We start from the raw sequence: 21777 nt of genomic DNA, 5'->3' as shown, positions 1-21777 counted from the left end.
TTTTAAAAAAATATTACACAGGGATTGTTTATGCGTAATATGTATATACCTGTATGCATGTATGTATGTACATATATACTATATATTTTTTTTTATTCACAGTTTTAAAATATGTAAATTTTCGTAAATGGAGAAAAGACATAAATGTGTTTTATTATAAAAATGTTTAGATAAAATTGTAACATTTTGTTATTTTATTTTAAGTAAGGCTAATAACTATTATATAGAAAAAAAAAAATGCAATTTTTGTGTAAAAAACAAAAACATACAATAAAAAAAAAGGTTCGGAAAAAGAAATATGTCATAAATATATATTCATTTTATCCCTTGAAAAAAACGAAAAAAAAAAAACTAAACAATATTCTTTTTCATTGTTTTTTAACCTTTTTTGTCATTTTATTTATGACAGTTATCTGGATAGTCTCAATATAATCTATACATAAAAGCTTTTTCCATTTTAATACTTACATATGTATAGCTTTGTCAAAAGATTGTAAAGCTACTTCCTTAATTACCTCAGAAAATGTTGGATGGGGATAAATAATTTTACTCAAATTTTTTGATGTACCTTTATGAGAAGCATATATAGAAAGAGGAAGTATTAGCTCACTTGCATTGTTTCCAATAATTTGAGAACCTAATATTACGTTTGTATCTTTTTCAACGATTAATTTTATGAGTCCATCATAATCATCGATTGTTCTCGATCTACTATTTGCAGCAAATGGAAAAGAAACTGATTTATAATTTAATTTTAATTCTTTACATTTTTGTTCATTATATCCAACTGAAGCAACTTCAGGATGTGTATATATTACACTGGGTATTAAATCATAATTAATGTGATTTTTTTTTTTTTTATTATTTTTTAATTCGTTAAACAGCATATCAGCTACTATATAACCTTCTTCTTCTGCTTTGTGTGCAAGCATAGACCCATCAATAGCATCACCAATAGCTTTAATAGTTGGTTGTGATTTAACGTTAAAATATTCATCAACTTGTATTTTTTTATTTTTATTTAGTTCTATACTTAATTTTTCTAAATTTATATTTTCTAGGTTTGCTTTTCTTCCAACACAAACTAAAACAATATCAGATTTTACTTTTTTTATTTGATTAGTTTTATTATCTCGTGCATATAAAATAGCTTCATTGTTAGTTGTATTTAAATTACCACCAATAATTGATGTGTTAAACATAAATTTAATTTTAATTTTTTCTAAAACCTTTTGTAAAACTTTACTTACATCTGGATCTAGAAAACCACACAATCTACTATTATATTCATATACAGTTACATCTGATCCAAACTTTGAAAAAACAGAACCTATTTCTAACCCAATAACTCCACCTCCAATAATTGACATAGTTTTAGGAATTTCTTTGAAATTTAATATATCATCAGATGTTTGAATAAGTTTATGGTCATATTCTAATATATCTTTTACATTTTCAACATCATTAATATTATTATCATCTAATTTTTTTAATGGAATCTCAATAGGTTTAGAACCTGTTGCTATAACAATACGTTCAGCTGTGTATTTTTTTTGACCCTCATTTTCGGTTTCAACTAAAATAGTATTACCATCAATAATACTACCTCGACCAATTATATGTTTTACATTATTTTTTTTATATAAAAATGATATACCATCTGCTAAATTTCCCATACATTTATTTTTATGTTTATGTACTTGCTCAATATCTAATTTCACATTATCAATTAATATACCACATTCTTTAAATTTATTTTTAGATTCATAATAATTATGAGCAATATGCAACAATGATTTTGAAGGGATACAACCTCTATTTAAGCATGTGCCTCCTAATTTTTTATCATCATTTACATTTAGAACTTTAAGTTTATTTTGTCCACAGCGAATACTACACACATACCCACCTGGGCCTCCTCCAATCACTATTACATCATAACTGTATAAATAAAAAAAAAAAAAAAATATGATAAATATATTTTAATTCCTACATGAATTTTGAAGAAAGCAGAAACAGTTAGCATTCCTCTTAAGTGGTATCAAATTGAGAATATATAAATCGATGTATATAATTATATCGACACATTTCTGTATCCGCAAAATAAAATTTAATCTCTTTAACTTACTCCTTATTAGTTGAGAAATTCCTGCGCAGGGGGTAAAAAAAAACTTTATTTGTTTTGCTAAAAAAGCTGTTCATCCTAAAAATGGTGAGCAGTATAAAGTATGGGAGAGTGGCAATGTGTGTGCTGCATTGTACTATATTATATTATATTATATTACATGCATAATACATACATACACATATGCATACTACACTATATTATATGCATATATGTGTGAGTGTGAGGTGTAAACATATTTTGCATACGACATGTGCATTCCTTAGATGAAAATGAGCAATGCATTTTAAATCCTAACGCATGTAGCTATACCTGTGTTACACCTTATTTTTGGATGCAAAAATTAAAATGTTATTTTATTTATTAATTTGAAGTTTTAAAAAAATCTGCGTTATATTTTTTGCATTTAACGGACTTATGATTTATATATACAATTTCTTATAAGCACCATTTAAGTTATGTGTATACAATAATTTAAAAATAAAAAAAATAGGAAATTATGTGAAAAAAAAAATAAAATGTATATTTAGCATAATATGTGTTTCAATTGTAGGAAATGGGAATATTTCAGAGGAAAGGTAAAAAAGAGAAATGGCGAAATAAACAGAAAATTCAAAATAATTTGAAAATGTATATGTAAATATACATTTTACAGAATGATCATATAAGATATATAATTTATGTGCATTAATTCAACTCAGAAAAAAAAATGCAAAAAAAAAGCAAAAAAAAAGCAAAAAAAACCAAAAAAAAGCAAAAAAAAGGCAAAAAAACTGTGATAAAGAACACCATATATAGCTATGTACCTATAAATACAATGAAGTAAGACTTTTTTGTTTGACACCCTAGTGGTATATTTTATATTTTATATTTTATATATATACCACATGAATCTATTAAATGTATTTTTCTAAACTTGCATCGAAAAAAATACGGTGATGTATAAGTATAAAAAACAGGTACTATATGACGACACTCCAAAAATATTGTTTAAACGATCCTACTGAGAAATAAGCAGCTTATTTTTATATGAAAATAGAAAAAAAAATTAAAGTTATAAAACATAGTTCATATGTATAGCCTTTAAAATACATGGAATAATTTTGCAATTTTCATCATTTATATATAATTTAAATTTAAAAAAAAAAAAAAAAAAAAAATATTTATATGTACCTTGCTACGAAATAGTGAAAATATGTACCTTTTTTAGCAAGTAATATTTGAATTTGCTATTTATAAATATAAAGGATAGTTTGTTATGCATGTATATATTGTATATATAATTGCATGTATGATACATAGCTTAATGTATATTAAGTTCATAATACTTTTCAAAGAAAGCAAGCCTGTGAGAGAATATTAAAAATTGCTCACAAAAAATGTATATTTATTTATATAATTTACTTGTTTATGCATCAATAAAATTGTAGAATATATAAATGTGTATGTTTTAACGTCTGTGTAACCTTTTCCCATATATGCTTGCATACGTATATGTATGTATATATATATATATGTATGTATATATATGTATATATATGTATATGTATTTTTTTTTGCTCTTTCCTAAACCTATGTGGTATAGCGTTATAGTATAAAATTACTGTGACAACTTAAAATCGGGAAAGAGAAAAATTGAAAGTGAAAACTTATAATAAAAAAAAATAAAAGATTTTCCTTTCACTTTTTTTTTTTTTTTTTTTGAATAAATAGTAATAAAGGTAAACAAACATAATAAGTTAGAATAAAAATGAAAACAGCAAAAGGTATATTCGTTTTTTTGATAATTTTTATGGTGATGATAAAAGATGGTAATTGCATAAAGAAACAAAGAAATTTCCCAAAAAAAAATATAAAATGTTTAAATAAAAGACTAAATTATATAAATAGTAAAATCATAAGTAGAAGAAAAGAAAATTATGTTAAAATGAAAATGACCGAAAATAAAATAAAAGGAAAAGATATTATATATGGGAATGAATGTCGTAATGAATTATTAAAAGGTATATTAACAGTATCAGATGTTGTAAAATTGACTTTGGGTCCAAGAGGAAGAAATGTTTTATTAGAAAAAGATTATGGAAGCCCATTAATAATTAATGATGGTGTAACTATAGCAAAAAATATTTCATTAAAAGATAGAAAAAAAAATAATGGAGTAAAATTAATGCAAGAAAGTACAAACATATCAAATGATAAAGCAGGAGATGGTACTAGTTCAACTGCTTTAATGACAGCAACAATAACAAAAAAAGGTATTGAGCAAGTAAATAATAATCACAACCCTATACCAATACAAAGAGGTATACAATTGGCATCAAAAATGATTATGGAAAAAATAAAATCTCTTTCTACACCCATAAAAACATATAAAGATATATTAAATATAGCAACTATTGCAAGTAATAATGATGTACATATGGGTCAAATTATTGCAAATGCATATGATAAATTAGGAAAAAATGCAGCTATTATATTAGATGATAATGCTGATATTAATGATAAATTAGAATTTACTGAAGGTTATAATTTTGATAGAGGTATAATTAATCCATATCTTTTATATAACGAAAATAAAGATTATATTGAATATAGTAATGTTTCAACATTAATTACTGATCAAAATATTGATAATATACAATCTATTTTACCAATATTAGAAATTTTTGCAAAAAATAAACAACCTTTATGTATTATTGCTGATGATTTCAGTAACGAAGTTTTACAAACCTTAATCATAAACAAACTAAAGGGTGCTATCAAAGTGGTAAGTACATATTTAATATCTTACTATTTCTATATCTTTTCATTAATAAACAATATGCTGGTTTATCTAAGATACAAAAAATAAGGCAGTACAATTTCTCAAAAATTTTACAACTTTTTGTGTGTGTTCCCTAATATTTATTTATTCTTATTAAAGCATCAAATAAGTATATACATTTAATGCTCATAAAATAGGGATATAAAAAAGCTGAGAATTATAAGAAGTAGAATAATTTATAATGATATAATTATTTTCTTCGGTACATTCTTCGCACAAGCCATTTTTTATGAAAAAAAATAAAATCGACATAGTATCGAACTAGCTATTGTAGTGATAATAATGATTTTAATAATGCCTATTTTGGAAATAACGATTTTTGAAATGATTGCCAAAGGGTTGATGGGAAATTTTCATCAACTTGTTCATGCATTTTCAATATGCTCCTGCCACCGCTATATATGTTTTCTATTTTTCACTAGCTTTCATTTCTTTTCTTGATTTCTTTCTATACAGGTTCCAATAAGAGCACCCTCATTTGGTGATAGAAGAAAAGATTACCTAAAAGATTTATGTATTGTTACAAACAGTAAATATATAAGTGCAGATGTCGGGTTGGACTTAAACAATTTGCATAATAACATGAGTAGCTTTGATAATAACTATATGTCATTATTAGGAAATGCAAACACTTTAATAGTAAAAAAAGATAGAACAAGTTTAATTACCAAAGAAGAATATAAGGATAAAATAGATGAAAGAATTAACGTTTTAAAAAAAGAATTTGAAGAAACAACTTCGAAATATGATAAAGAAAAATTAAATGAACGTATAGCAGCATTATCAGGAGGTATAGCAAAAATATTAATTGGAGGTAATACAGAAACGGAACAAAAAGAACGAAAATTTAAATATGAAGATGCAACAAATGCTGTAAAAAGTGCTATCGATATAGGTTATGTTCCTGGTGGTGGTGTTACTTATTTAGAAATAATAAAATCCAACTTTATAAATGAAATACATAAAAAAATAGAAGAACAGTTTCAAAATGTCGGAAATCAAGAAGAAAAAAAATATCTTGATTTAGTAGGAAATTTAGAATCAGAAATAGAACTACAAAAAATGGGAGCTAACATAGTTGTTAGTAGTTTAGATGTTATTACAAAACAAATTGCAGATAATGCTGGAGTAAATGGAGAAAATGTTGTTAAAATTATTTTAAATTCAAAAGATAAATATGGATTTGGTTATGATGTCAATACAAATAAATTTGTTAATATGGTAGATAATGGAATTATTGATAGTACTAATGTTATTTTAAGTGTTATTAAAAACAGTTGCAGTATTGCTAGTATGGTATTAACTACTGAATGTATGATGGTAGATAGTGAAAAGAAAGATAAAGGAGTATTAGATCCATCTATAGATTCTAGAAATTATCTTTCTAGACATAGAAGAAGAGATTATAGAAGCAAGCTTGATGATATGGATGATGAGGATGATGATCTTGATGATGAAGATGATGATGAAGACGATGAGGATGACGAAGATGAAGATGAAGATGAAGATGATGAAGAAGATGAGGACGAAATGGATGATGATGATGATGGATATAATTACGATGAATAAATATCAACGAAATGACATAATAAATATATTTTAAGTATATATTTGAAAAAATATAAATATACACATATTTATATATGCATGTATATATATAATGCAAAGTGGCAGCAAAGCAAAAAATAAAAAAAAATTGTTACAATAATAATTTACTTTTATTTTTAGCATACACAACTTTATTACAAATGAATTAAATTCATTTTTTTTTTTTTTTGAAATAATTAATTTTATGGGTCATACATATATGTCCCTTTTATTTCTGTGGCTGTATATTTATTGACTTTATATAATATTTTTTTTTTATTTATTTATTAATTTAGCCTTTTTATAAGTTCCATGATCTTATAAATTTTTAAATATTCAGGAGAAAAATATATGTATATTTTCAATGGTGTTTTTTTTTTTAACATTTTTAAACAATTTTTTGCTTATATTTTCTAATTAATAAGAACAATGATAAATATTTTAAAAAATTAAATAAAAAAATAAGTGCTTTATTTAAATAATCTTAAAAAACATTGTGTAAAATAGTTACATCATTTTCAGTTTGCTTAAATGGAAGTATCCATATAGTACTTGTAGATATTTACAAGCTTATATATATTATGTGCATGTCCATTGTTTCTTATTTTCCAAGTATATTGATATTATTAAACTGCCGTTATAAGCTAACGGAACGGTAATTCTAATAGCATTGTATGTAATAGCGCAATTGTGTAACAATATAAAAATATGAAAAATTAACTCTTGAAATTTTATGAACAAGTAAGGTTAAATTGAGTAAAAAAAAAAAAAATATGATTATTTTTCATAAAAAATGTAAAAATATTCTGACTGTTAAGGTTTTTATGAACATATTATATAATATACTTGAGTTAATCCTAATTTATACATATTTTGTAAAGAATTGTACTATAAAATTAAGATTATAATAATGGGTTAGTTTTTTTTGTTTCACTTAATTTAGAAATGCTTTTATTTTATGTTTCCATTGTAATACTAGCATTTTTTCAAAAATATATTATCACATATAGAAAGAAACCTCAATTTATTAATAACATAATTATATCAAAACTTAATAAAGATTATTATATTAAAGATGATATAGTTAATTATGCCAGATTTAAATATGTTTATAACATAAAAAATCATCCCATACACAATGTCACAGACCAAATATTGCAGTTTTTAAAAACAAAGAACAATTTTTATGCAGTTTATAACAAATGCCCCCTTTATAATAGTAACACATGTTTTAATGATATATTGATTAGAAAAACAAATGAAACAACATCCTTAAAAAATAATTTTTACTTTTCTGATTCGTATTTATACATTCCTCAAGCTACATCATTATTTCCACATGTTCACCAATTAATAAATAATTACCAAAAGTATTCAAAACTAAATGAAGCCAAAAATAATGATCATGATGAAATTATAAACTCGAAAAAACTATATGGGGGCAAATATCAGAACAAAATAGATAATGGAGATAATTATATTAATGATGAAACAGGAAAAGTTGGGATGAGGAAAGGAAAAAAAACAACTGATCAATATAATAACTTAATTTGTGATAATAGTTTTAATAATATTACAACAGATATTTGTAAAAATAATGAATGTAACAAAACGCAAGATATTAAACCAAATGCTTTGAAAAACTCACGCTCTTATCCTGATACAAATAATTTTAACAGTTTTGAAAATAACTATGCAATTATTTCAAACGTGTTTAGAAAAGATAACATAGACAAATTACATTTTTCCTTTTTTAATCAAATGGATATTTATATAAAAATAAAAAATGAGGCAATTAGTAAGGAAAAGGAAATGGTATATTTTTTATGTGAACTATTATCATATATTTTTGGTAAAAACAGTACATGGAGGATTAAAGTAGATTCTTTTGATTTTACAGATAAGTCATTACAGGCAGAAGTATTTTATAATAATAAATGGGTAGAAATATTGGGATGTGGAATTTTAAAGGAAAAAATACTTTTAAAAAAAAATAAAAAATATGATATACATGATTATTTAGCTGTAGGATTAGGACTAGATCGAATTGCTATGATTAAATATGGCATAACTAGAATTAGAGATCTATATTTATATACATCAAATACCCATCAAAATTATATAAGTAACCCAACTGAAAAAAAACAAATAAATATGCATAACGAGGTCAGAAAAAAAAACAATTTAATAAACAACATGAACAGTTGTGATAATGGATACAGTAGTTATAGTAAAAAAGAAATTCATATTAAAAATGTCGAAAAAAATGTTATAGATAAATTAAAAAATATTCCAAACACGAATGAGAAAAAAACGTGTGCATTGTTTAAAGATAGCGAAAATAATATTTTATTGGATTGCCCTCAAAGGGAAGGTTTTGAATTAAAAAATAAATTACAAAATCTTTTCAAAACAAATAAAATGATAGATAAAAAAAACTCAAATGAAGAATTTTTATATTTTATAAATTTATATAATATAAAAGATGAAGAATATGATCTGTCATTTTATGCAAATTGTGAATGGAATGATCAACTATTTACAAAAACTGTTTTAGATCTTAAAAATATACAAAATTTCAATTTTTTAAAAAAAGTTATTCTTCTTGATGTATTTTTTAATGAGATATATAACAAAACAAGTTACACTTACAAATTTATTTATTCCCCAACTTCTGACGTAAAGGTATTTACACCTATATATGTGCAAATATATATTTTTTTTTGAAATTATTATCGTACAATATTTCTCTTTTTTCTCTTTTTTTAGGACCAAAAGATTTTTAAAGATTGTGTAAAGAAAGTACACAATCAAATAAAGGAAAAAATTGCATCTATATACGACATAAATATTAGATAATTCTAATATGACAATGATATACATCAATTTATATATTTTCTCATATTTGTTTGTTTATTTTTCGATTTGATTTCTAATCCTTTGGTTGTTTCTTAATAAGAGGATACTTGAAAAAATTCCACAAAAAAAGAAACTGTTCAAGACCTCCAAAAACAAGATATATTTTTTGTTTTATAGAATTATAAAAAAATTTCATGGATATAATACTTCCAATTTTATTTATATGATCAAAAATATAAAAGTTAAAAAATTGAGCAATTAATTCCCCTTCGATTTGAGAATTTTGTTCTAATATAATCTCATTTTCTTTGCATATTATTTCATTATGTTTATTATTAATATTGTTTTTGTGTATGTTATTATTCATATAAACATCCTTTACATTTATTTTGTACACGAAAATCGTTTTTTTCTTTGAAAAAATGGCAATATAAATATAGTCCCCTATATTATAAAAATCAAAAAGAACAATTTTAAAAGTATTTATTAATTTTAATTTGATAAAATATAATTCTTGATTTTCTAATATGTCTTTATTATTATTGTCACAATTTGTAAAATTTGAAGTATTGGTCGTTTTATTAGATTTTATGGAACATTTATTAATTATTACATGTATATAAGAAAAATAGACATTGCTATTTGAATGTATAAATATAATATTATTCCTTATATACATTTTGTTAATTTTTTCATTTATTTTTATTATATAACTTGTAAAAATAAAATTTTCATCAAATATAAGTAAATTTCTATCACACAAAATAAAAACATAGCACATACTATTTAATATAGTTGATGCAATATATTTTTTTTTTTCTTTTAAAGCAAATAAATTATTTACCAAATTATTATTTAATTGTTTTATTTGTTTATTTAGTATGTTATATAAATATAATGATTGATAAGTTAACACAACAATATGATTATCATAATTGTCATAGTTATTAACTTCGGAATTGCTTTTTTTTTTTCGTTTCTTTTTTGGTCCTTGTATTATTTCTTCTGAGATGGTTATAGAATCTGTTATTAAATTATTACACATTTTATGTACAGTATTATCGTCATCAAGTGGTAAATAACTACTATGATATGTTTCATTAGTTTCAAGTTGTTTATTTTTACCAAAAATCAAATTATTGGATAATGATAAAACATGTCTTTTCTTTTGAAACCAACATATAGATAAAACATTTTTATTTTCATTTATAGAAGGAATATATATTTTTTTTTTTTTTTTTTCATCATTATGAAAAAAGAAAAATCCAAATTGTGATTTTTTGTTAATAAATGATATAATAGGTAAGAAAGGGTGATTAATTAGATATGTGCAAATATTTATATTATCATAATAAATATTTTTTATAAATATGTCTTCATAATTTGTTGTTTGTAAATTATATATATTTTCATTCCCTAGAGAAAAAAATATATTATTATTAAAACATAAAATATTATATATCCAAGCACTTATAGTAAATTTTTTATATATTATTTTATTATTATCTGTATCATATAAAAAATAAAATTTTTCAGAATCATATATATATATATATTCTCTATTATTTAGTATAAATTGAAATAAATAAAAAATACGTTTGCAACAAATATTCAGTGATTTTACAACTTTTTTTTCTTTTAAATTATATGCATATATTATTCCAATATCATTTGATATATATAAATTATTTTTAGAATCAAAAGATATACAAATATGATTTTTTAATTCCTTCTCTTCTTTATTTATATTTGATCCTATTTTTTTTTTTTTCTCTTTTTCTTCTGTTTTGAGGATATTCAGTGGGTTATCATCTTTCAAATTGTCATTTTTTACGTCCATCTCAACACGTTTAACTGATTTTATATCACCAGGGTTTATACTCACATTGTCTAATTCTTCTTTCTTATTAACATTAAAAATTTTAATATATTTTTTTGTAGAAAAGGATATATAATTTTCAAAATGTTCATTAAATTTTGAGCTAAATGAATATATTTTATCTTCTTTTATTAAATCAATAATAAAATATATTTCATAAATATAAAAATTAAATATATAAATACAATCTTTATATCCAATAAAAATGTAATAATTATTTTTAATTAAATTAAATAAGTCATATTTATTTTTTACATTGAAATATTCTTTTACATTTGTTTGAATAAAATGAATATCCATATTTTCTTTTCTTATTTTTTTTTTTAATTTGATTTTTTTCTCAGGTAAAAAAAAATAGATATTTCCTTCATTATCACCATATATTAAAACATAAAAAAGTTTTTTAAAAAAATTGATTCCATTGTTATTATAGACACTATTTTTATTTGTTAAATAGTGTGTACATTTTTCTTGTGCTAATTCAAAACAATATTTATTTTTCATAACTAATTTTTCGTCTACAGAATCTATGTCAATTATTTTAATGTCGTTTTCATATACATCATTTATCATTTTATTATATAGACTATTTTTTTTATTTATATATATATAATTAAAATTAAAACAATTAATTTTTTTATCTTGTTGTATTTTTAAAATTAAGGATTTTTTGTCCACATCAAATAAATGTATTTCATTTTTCTCATTATACAAATATAATAGATATGCCGCATTTTCGCCCCCTTTGCTCATTTTCCCATTTTCATTTTGTTCACAATATTTTATTTCATTGTTTTTGATTTTCCCTTCTACACCTTGCTCCTCAAGTTCACATTTCCCGCCACATTTCCCGCCACATTTTCCGCCACATTTTCCACCACATTTTGATTTTCTCTCACTTAACAAAAAAGATATCGAAAAAAAATGTGTGCAAAGATTTGCCAACTTTAATATATAATTTATATTAATATAAAACAAACATGACAAAACTTTTTCATCATTAAACATGCTCAATTTTATTATTTCATTTTTGAATATTTTTCTTATAATTACACTATGTTTGTGTATTGAGCAAATTATATAATCTTTCACATTAAAACTATAATTATTTTCATCATATTTGATTAAAGGAATAGGTGGACAGAAATTTCCATTATGCCAAAATAAAGATGGGAAAAATAAAATGTTCTTTAAATCATTTTTTTCTTTCTTTTCTTTTTTAAATATTTCATTTTTAAGTAAATTCAAATCATATCTTTTCAAATTTTCATATTTACTATTGATCATTTTGTTAATTATATATCTTGGTTAACACTTTTTTTTTTTTTTTTTTTTTTTTATAAATTTCTTTTCTTTATCCAACTTACGAAAAAGTGGATTATTAAATTTTTGTATCTTAGAATTTAGTCATCACCCTATATATAGTACATAAATAACCAAAATAAATTATAAAATAATTACTATATATCAATAAAAATATAATTTTTTTTTCCTTTTAAAAAAATGTATATATACTTTTTAGAGAGAAAAAAAATTACTCCGATATTTCCTTTGTAATACTATTATATCTAGGTACCAAATTTGCAGAAAATCAAACGAAAAAATGGAAAAAAAAAAAAAAAAAAAAAAATTATATTTTGTTTAGATTATTGATGAAATTTATTCATTTTGTAGAAAAATAACATCAACTATATCTGAGCAATTCTATAACCCATTCATACTTATGATAAGTTCGAAAAACTAAACAAACGTGTACTATTATAATATTTTCTTATATTATCTTAAAATTGTATGTTATTTATATTTCAAAAAAATTCCAAACGAATTGAAGTGAAACTTGTATATTTACCTTTATTGGGTTTTTCAAAAAAAAAAATAATTTCCAAATATTTTAATTAATTCGTTTTAGAAATATACATATATACATATATTCCTTTTAAAAAGTTCTCATTACTTTGCTTTAAAAACTTCATAAAAAAATATTAACACAATAAAAATAAAACACATTTTCACATATTCGCTCGATTAAAAATTAATAAAAATAACATATAGTTCATAATTGTGTATAAAAAAAAAAAAAAAAACGACGAACGTACATATAACACATAATAAAAATCAATTGCATAGACATACGAGATAATCATAAATAATATATATATATATAGCAATATTAATAATAATATTAATTAAAATTAAAAAAGAGAATATATATGTTTTATGCCCGTTGCATCCTTTCTACACATTTGCGTAAATTGAACAATATACACGTAAAATATTATATTTATGTTAATTAAATTAAAACATTCAAATAATATAAATGATTTTCATTTCAAAATAAGTGGTCGAAAACTATCTTGAGAAAACAAGGATAAAAAAAAAAAATAAACGATAAAATAATTAATACTTAAATACAATAATTAACAGATAGCCAAAATGGCAACTAATATATGACAACTTAAATAATAAATAAAATAAATGCGCATATTGAATATCAATAAATTAATGAGTCTATATATATATATGCCATTCAAATCGTAAACGAAAAATTAAAAATGCATAAATATGCATATTTATGTGATCATATTTTCTGAATTTTTTTTTTTTTTTTTTTTTTTTTGGGGGGGGGAAAAAAGGATGGCTTGTTATAATTTTAATTTTGGATACTGCAATTTTATTAATAAACTCAAAAGAGGCGAATATAGGGATACGCGGATAGATAACTGCACATTTCGAAAATTTTCGAATGTTACGAAGGTTGCGAATGGACAGACGGTGTTGTGTGAATTATAGACAGAAAGGAAAAGTAGGAGTGTAATTTATTTTTTTATTTTTAAAAAAATTATATAATAATTTTTTTAAAATTTTGATAATTTTCTTTTCACATTAAGTGAAGAGATATATTTTAAAAAAAAACTGGTGCTATCAGTAATTTCATCAATAGGTGCCATTCTATAATCGGGTTTTGTTTGTCACTTCTTTTAATTTAATTTCGAATTATTTTGTATATCTCAAAAGAGTAATATTAATGAGCTGTCAATCTTGTACATATATATACTATATAATATTATATATACACACTATATATATACACTATATATTTTTTTTTTTTTTTTAAATTTGTGATAACCGTATATAATAAGTGGTTATTAGAATTGTCATTATTATTATAGCTTGTAATAGTAGTATGGTCATTAGTTACATATGTAATATTTTGATTCGTAATTTTATTAATAATAAGCTTCGTTCATGTTATTAATTTTAGTAGTTCCATGATTATTATTCTCAACACAATCAACAGAATTGAAATTATCATTTATAGTAGTGTCATTAACTAGATTTAAAGGGTTGTTATTATTAGCTCCATTGTTATTATTAGTATTATTATTATTATTATCTATTCCAATATTATTGGTATTCATATTATTATTAATTATTTTATTATTTATTATATTATTACTTATGGTATTTCCAATATTATTATTTTGATTCATATGGATATTATTAGCATTGGCAGATTGCATCATAGAATTATAATAATTAAAAAAAGTATTTTTATTATTATCATATAAATTTGATTTATCGTCTGAAAAATAATTATTGTAACCATCAGGTATAACTACACATGAACCATCAATATTTACTTCATCACAAACATTTGTTAAATTATTATTAATATTAGAACTTTGATATGAAAAATCATTTTCATTAAAATTTATATCATTTGTTTTATCTTGTACATCATTAATAATGCTGCTAAAATCGTTCAAATTTTTAAATGATAAATTTTCATACATACTATAATCTCTTCCTTTCATAGAATCATTATTAGTGGTACAATTTCCGGTTCTATTTTCTAACAAGCTGTCGTTCAAACAGTTACTTAATGACATATATCTTTTTACATTTCCTTGTTTTGGATGTAAATGTCTATTAGAATTTCTATTCAGAATTTCATTAGCTATATTATGAGGGTTTTTTTCTTCATAATCCATATCTATATCATTTATGAAATCTATATTAATTAAATTTTTAAAATCTTCTTTTATATCTTCATTATTATTATTATTACTACTATTTATATGATTATTTTGCATGTATTTTTTGTTCAATATATTTGAGCTAAAAGCAGAACTACAAAAGTTATTATTGTTATGTGATTTTACATTACTTAATCTATGCATACAACTATTTATCATTCTATCCATATTGCTATTACTACTGCTTCTACTTCCATTGTTATTATTATTATTATTTAGTGGCCCATTAATTATAGAAGCACCTGAATTGGTATTATTATTTTCGAGGGTATTACTATTATTAACAATCTTACTGTTATCCATATTGTTATTATTATTATTATTGTTATTATTTGCATCCACATTATTGATTGTATTATCAGTATATGTATTACTGGCTATATAACAGTTTTTAAATTTTCGAATATTTTTTTCTTTTTCAAAATTTTGATCCATAATAGCAGTATTAAAATGAGTTAAGTTTGGTGGTTCATTTTGTAAATCTCTATTAGAATAATTGTTTGTGTTTCTAGAATTATCATTTAAAATTCGATTATTTAGAGCTATTGATATGTTATTATTATTATTAGTAGTATATGAAAATATATGATCATTTAAGCCATTAGTATTGTTAGAATATGATGCATAATGTGTTTGTTTTTTTAGGTTAAAACTTTGATTATTATTCATTATATCTTTATTATTAATTGAGTGGGGGGTAGTATTAGTATTTACAAACGTAGATGCTGATAAAAGTGAAGCTCCGGTTGTGCCTGTTTCAGTTCCAATACCATTTCTATTCATATTTTTATTTTTTAAAATATACATATTTCGTGATGGGTTTCTAGATGTAAACATAGTTGCACTATGATTAATATTATAATTTAATTTTCCATTTTCATTTTTTCCATTTATACATATATTACCATTAACAATAGTACTATTATTATGTACACTATTTCCATCATCATCATTACTAGTATTAATAAAATTATCATTATTTAAATTATTAGGTATTAAGCTATTACCATTAAATATATTGGCTCTATTCATATGGTTATACATTTTATTTTCATAATAATATTTTCCATTTTCTTTGATAGTATGTAACCCTAATCTATTACTACTTATAGTGTTAGTAATATTTTGGCTATTATTGTTTCTATTTCCTAAAATTGCATTAGGTATCATAACAGTAGTAGTTCCGATATTATTCCTATTATTATTAACAGAATATAAACGAGAAGTTTGCATAATATTTGTACCATCTCCTGAACAGCTAACCATATTATTGTTACAAGATATATTAATAGAATGCTCAATATCATCAACATTATTATTATTATTATTATTATTGTTATGAGCAAATATAATATTATTATCTATATCATCAAATGTACTATTATTAGACAGCATACTATTATTTATATAATCTGAATTCAAATTATTAAACCCTTTAATTTTATTAAAGTATTTTTTTCCACCATTATATTTTTTAATATTAGTATTACTTATGTTGTTTATTACGGAATTATTATTTTTTACATTACCACCTTGGATAAAAGAATGCATTGTAGATGTGCTATTATTATCACAACGACTATTACCAGTAGAACCTATTGTTCCCATAATATTTTTGGTATATGAATCATATTGGAAATTGATTTTTTCTAATTTTTCAACAGAATTATCTTGGCATAAATTATAATTTTCTTTAAACAAAAATAAATCATGATTATTTTTATTAATTTTTTTTATTTTTTTAAATTCAGCTGTAGATGATCTAGGTACTGCTCTTTCTATTCGAAGATCTCGAACTGATATGCTACTTCTTAACGGGATGTTAAAAAAGTTAAACATATCTTCTTTCCATTTATCTGGAGTATTTTTATAAGCTTTTAAAAATTTATTCATACATGCTAATGTTTTAAATTTTATTTTTATATGTGATCCTTTTGGTGGATGGAAATAAATATTATCAATTTCTTCATATCCCATTAATTTCAAAATATAAAGCATTTGTTCTTTTGCTTCTATATATTCAGCTAGCTTATTTCTTTCAGCAGAATTTTTTGGTAATTCTAATGGGTATTGACATCTAGCACTTTTAGGAACCCAAGAAATATATACCATCATATCACTAAAATAATCATTATCTGATACACTATTACAATTATTATTATTCATATTTGTATTGTTATTAATAACACCATTAACAATTCCTCCTAAAATACTATTACTACATATATTGTTGCTATTTCCCAAGTTAGTACTGGCATTTGTACTTATGTTACTATTTGTTTTATTATTACTATTATTGCTACTTGCATTACTACCATTTATACAGTTGCTATTATTTATTATACTGTTATTAGTTCCGTTATTACTACCCATATTGCTACAATTAAGTGTTGTGTCATTGCTATTACTACTAATAAGAAGATTATTAGCTGTGGTGTTACTATTTAGATGATTTCTATCATATGATATACTTTTCGATATATTTTTATCATTAAAGAGAATATGATTATTCTTAGAACTATTACTATCATTACTCATTATTTTTTTTTTAACATTTTTTTCCCTTAATTTTTTTTCAACAAAAGATGATGAAGCATTAGGTGTACATGCTGATAATAAAACTTGTGCATCATTATTTTCTTTACGGAAATAGTTTGTTTTTTTATTAAAATTTAATTTATTTAATTTATTACTTCCATTTCTTAGGGAACCAAATGATGTTTTATTTTCTAAATTTGAATTATCATCTTCAAATTCTTGTCTCTCATCAAACTCATCATCATCATCATCCATTTGGTCAATTTCATTTATATTTTCTGAAATTTTTTGAATATTTCTATTTATGCTTATCAAATAGTTATTATTGGTGTTATTCCTAGGACTAGAAATATTATTACATCCAACCATAGACATATTATTATTTATACCATTTTGAATAAGTGATGTTAATTCATTTTCCACAACATCATGAATTATATTATTTACGCCATTAATATTAGTTTCTATTCCATTACCAATTATATGTTTGATACTTCTATCAACATTGTTATTTATTTTACTATCCCTATTTGTATTATTAGAAACATTTACAGTTATTATAATTCTTGTAAAATTATTCATATTAGTGAGGCTTTTTATTACTTTATTTATTTCTTCAAAATTATCAACTGTTGGCATAAACACATTTTTATATAATTTTTCTAAAACATATATTATTTGGTTTCTACACAGAATTATAAATATTACACCTACCGTTCGATTTTTCATTACATTTTCCTCAAGATCATTATAATATTGTTCTAACAATTCTTCTTCCATTCCTTTTAATATTTTTTCAAAATTTTCAAAAAATGAACTTTTAATTTCATCTAATGTCGAATCATTCAAATTTAGTAAAATATTATTTTTTTTTTTTTTGAAATTTTTTAAAAAATGAAATATTAATTCGTTATTTTCTTTTAATTTTTCAATTTCTTCTTTTATATATTTTTTAAGATTATTACTTCCAATATTAATATAATCTGTTAAATCAATTAAATATTTATATAATTCAGTATACAACAAAAATATTTCATTATTTTTTTCATCATATAGCCCATCGTTCATTTGTATTTCCTTTATTAGTTCTTCTATTTTTTCTCTACATTCTGATTCTCCAATTTTCATCACATGATCATTATTGATATTGTCAATACTATTACCACCTCCATTTTTTTTATTACTAATATTGTTGTCAGCAATATCATCACTTTTATTTTGTTCCAACTTATATAATTTTTCTTTATCTTCATTTTTTTTTAAATCATTTAATATATTTTTATTAGCAATCATTGAAGCTACTGTTGCTACACCATTGATATTGGATGTTAAGTTATGTTCATTTTTCTTTAATTCTTTAACATTATTATTTTTTGTTAATTCGCCATTTTTTGTTGCATTTTTTGGAGACAACCCTTTTGAACAACTTACATCATTTTTGGAATTTATATCACCCTTTTTAGATGTGTCACCTCCTTTTGGGGTTGATTCACCCTTTTTAGATGTACTACCTTTTTTGGCTGATTCACCTTTTTTAGATGTGGTACCTTTTGGAGCTGATTCACCCTTTTTAGATGTGCCACCTTTGGAAGTTGGTTCACCTTTTTTAGTTGCATCATTTTTTTTTATATTTCCTTTTTCTGGTTGACCACCATTTAAATTTTCTTTTTTCGATTCATCATCTTTTAAGCTATTATTGTCATTCTCTTCAACATCACAATTACCATTTATGCATGCTTCTTCTGATATAGTTTTGGATTTGGGTTTTTTATAATTATTTAAACGGCCTAGCAAATTAAATAAATACCCTCCACCATTTCCACTTTCTGGGTTATTATTATTATTATTATCTAAACAATCGCCATTGTTACACTCCCTCTTTTCATTTTGATCAATTATAGTTCCCCTCTTTGTTGTTTGATCATCAGCCTTCATGTTAATTTCTGAATTGGCACCTTCCATTTTTATTTTTTTTTTTTTTTTTTTTTTTTATTAGTGTTAAATAGGAATGAAAAACACAAAATGTGTCAACAAACTGTAAAAAAAACGTAAAATAGAAAATAAAAGAAACTGGTACAATATATTCACAACCTATTAATAAAGTAATATTCCTATATGGAACAAAAAAAAAAAATAATATTGTAGTATAATAGTTCTACTACGCATGTAACATATATGTGTATAAGCCACGTTAATATATATACAGGTTGCATATGCAGGACAATAGATATATATATAAATATAAATAAATAAATAAATATATATATATACTTATGTAAATAATTTCTAAATTTCTAATTTAAACCACATACATTAAATAACAATAAAAAATGATAGCTTTTTATAATTTTATAGTAACGATATATATATATATATACATATGATTACTTATTTTTTATATTTATATAAATTCTCTATTAAAAAAAATAGTTACATATTACAAAATATTTGTATATAAAACAAGTATATATGGACAAAATATTTGGTTATATATTAAAAAATAAATAGTGTATGCTAAATATATAATAAATGCGTAGGTCACCGAGAAATAAAATAAAATAACTACGAGGCACGGTAATTATTATAATTAATAATTATATGGATGTTTATATATAAGTAGTGTTATATACACATATTTTTTTATCAACAGAATTTTATATTTTACAGTTTTTTTACCAATGCTGTCTTTTATATATATGTGTATATAATCACATGTATGAAAAGAAAAAACAAGTGTATCCTTTATAAGTATAATTTTGAATTCTATATTTTGTCTTTAACAATAAAAAGAATACAAATAATATATATTGTAAGTATAATATATAGATGGGAAAAAAATGCAACTTTTTCTATTCTAATAAATGTATACAATTAAAAAATTATAAAAATAGTTTTAAATCACGTGTAATAATAAAATCGTAAGAATTTATAGATCATAAATAAAAATGAATATCAAATTATTCGACAAAGAACGAACTTTAAAAATATACTAATTTCGTATTTTTTTTTATAATATACTTCACAGATATAGCAAATAAATATAAAAATGAAAGGTTCAATTGTTTTTGTTTTTCTCGTATTTATATATTTCTCTTTTATTAGCACTCTATATAAATATATGTAATATATATATTTATACACTTATTATATATGTTAGCATATATGTATTATACGTATTTTATTATTTTTCTTTCTCTAATTTTTGTATCTGAATTTTGTTTCTTTTACGTAATAAAAACCACTGGTATTTTAAAACGTATAATATAATATAATGTGGAAACACGATTATATAATAACATTAAAACAAATTATAAAATCGACATTGTATGTATATGTTATATATACTAAACTTCATAAAATTTCACAACTGATGTAAAATTTTATATACTATTATTCATATGGTATTCCCATTAAAAATATACAAATATGTGTGTACACAATATGTATATATAAAAACAAATCATTCAAAAATAAAAATTAATAAATATAAAACAATACTTTTACCAGTCAATATTTCATAAATCAAATAAAAACATATGCAAACAAACATTAGTTAAATATACATATATACACTCTTATATATATAATATATAGTATTTTATGTATTATATAACGTATGAGGCGTATATATCTCCTTAGCCCTTTATTGGTTCTTATTGATATATGTATAATATATCATTATATATAAACACACACACACACACTTAATAAAACTTCATCTATGTATTTGGTAATTGTACATATAATTATATTATCTCAAAAAATTCTCATAGAATTAAGATCAAAAAAAAATAAAATAACATGAAAAAAAAAAAAAAAAAAAAAAAGCAAGAACATATATAAGTGAGAATAATATAGCGTCGCAAATATAATAAACGATTATTGTACAAAACTACTCTTTCGTGTTACTACAATAAACTTATTATTC

At 22.1% G+C, this 21777-nt stretch overlaps 5 protein-coding genes across 5 annotated transcripts; 2 read left to right on the top strand and 3 right to left on the bottom strand.

Moving 5' to 3' along the window:
• Positions 1-464: 464 nt before the first annotated feature.
• PY17X_1449400 (dihydrolipoyl dehydrogenase, mitochondrial, putative) lies at positions 465-2202 on the bottom strand (the record flags this gene model as incomplete). The annotated part of the gene is made up of 2 exons (XM_720048.1): positions 465-1941; positions 2129-2202. 2 exons carry the CDS (start codon positions 2200-2202, stop codon positions 465-467), a joined length of 1551 nt encoding a protein of 516 aa, XP_725141.1.
• Positions 2203-3875: 1673 nt separating this feature from the next.
• Positions 3876-6518, top strand: PY17X_1449300 (60 kDa chaperonin, putative; the record flags this gene model as incomplete). The annotated part of the gene is made up of 2 exons (XM_022957643.1): positions 3876-4892; positions 5406-6518. 2 exons carry the CDS (start codon positions 3876-3878, stop codon positions 6516-6518), a joined length of 2130 nt encoding a protein of 709 aa, XP_022812999.1.
• A 963-nt stretch (positions 6519-7481) lies between these two features.
• On the top strand, positions 7482-9395 carry PY17X_1449200 (phenylalanine--tRNA ligase, putative; the record flags this gene model as incomplete). The annotated part of the gene is made up of 2 exons (XM_022957642.1): positions 7482-9221; positions 9306-9395. The coding sequence occupies 2 exons, from the start codon at positions 7482-7484 to the stop codon at positions 9393-9395; spliced, it is 1830 nt and encodes a 609-aa protein (XP_022812998.1).
• Positions 9396-9468: 73 nt separating this feature from the next.
• PY17X_1449100 (WD repeat-containing protein, putative) lies at positions 9469-12561 on the bottom strand (the record flags this gene model as incomplete). The annotated part of the gene is made up of 1 exon (XM_721532.2): positions 9469-12561. One exon carries the CDS (start codon positions 12559-12561, stop codon positions 9469-9471), a length of 3093 nt encoding a protein of 1030 aa, XP_726625.2.
• Positions 12562-14501: 1940 nt separating this feature from the next.
• Positions 14502-19811, bottom strand: PY17X_1449000 (asparagine-rich protein, putative; the record flags this gene model as incomplete). The annotated part of the gene is made up of 1 exon (XM_721531.1): positions 14502-19811. One exon carries the CDS (start codon positions 19809-19811, stop codon positions 14502-14504), a length of 5310 nt encoding a protein of 1769 aa, XP_726624.1.
• Positions 19812-21777: the final 1966 nt, after the last annotated feature.

The sequence above is a fragment of the Plasmodium yoelii genome, assembly GCF_900002385.2.
Source record: "Plasmodium yoelii strain 17X genome assembly, chromosome: 14".
NCBI lineage: Eukaryota > Apicomplexa > Aconoidasida > Haemosporida > Plasmodiidae > Plasmodium > Plasmodium yoelii.
The sequence above is the reverse complement of the archived record's forward strand: the minus strand, read 5'-3'. Positions and strand labels throughout refer to the sequence as shown.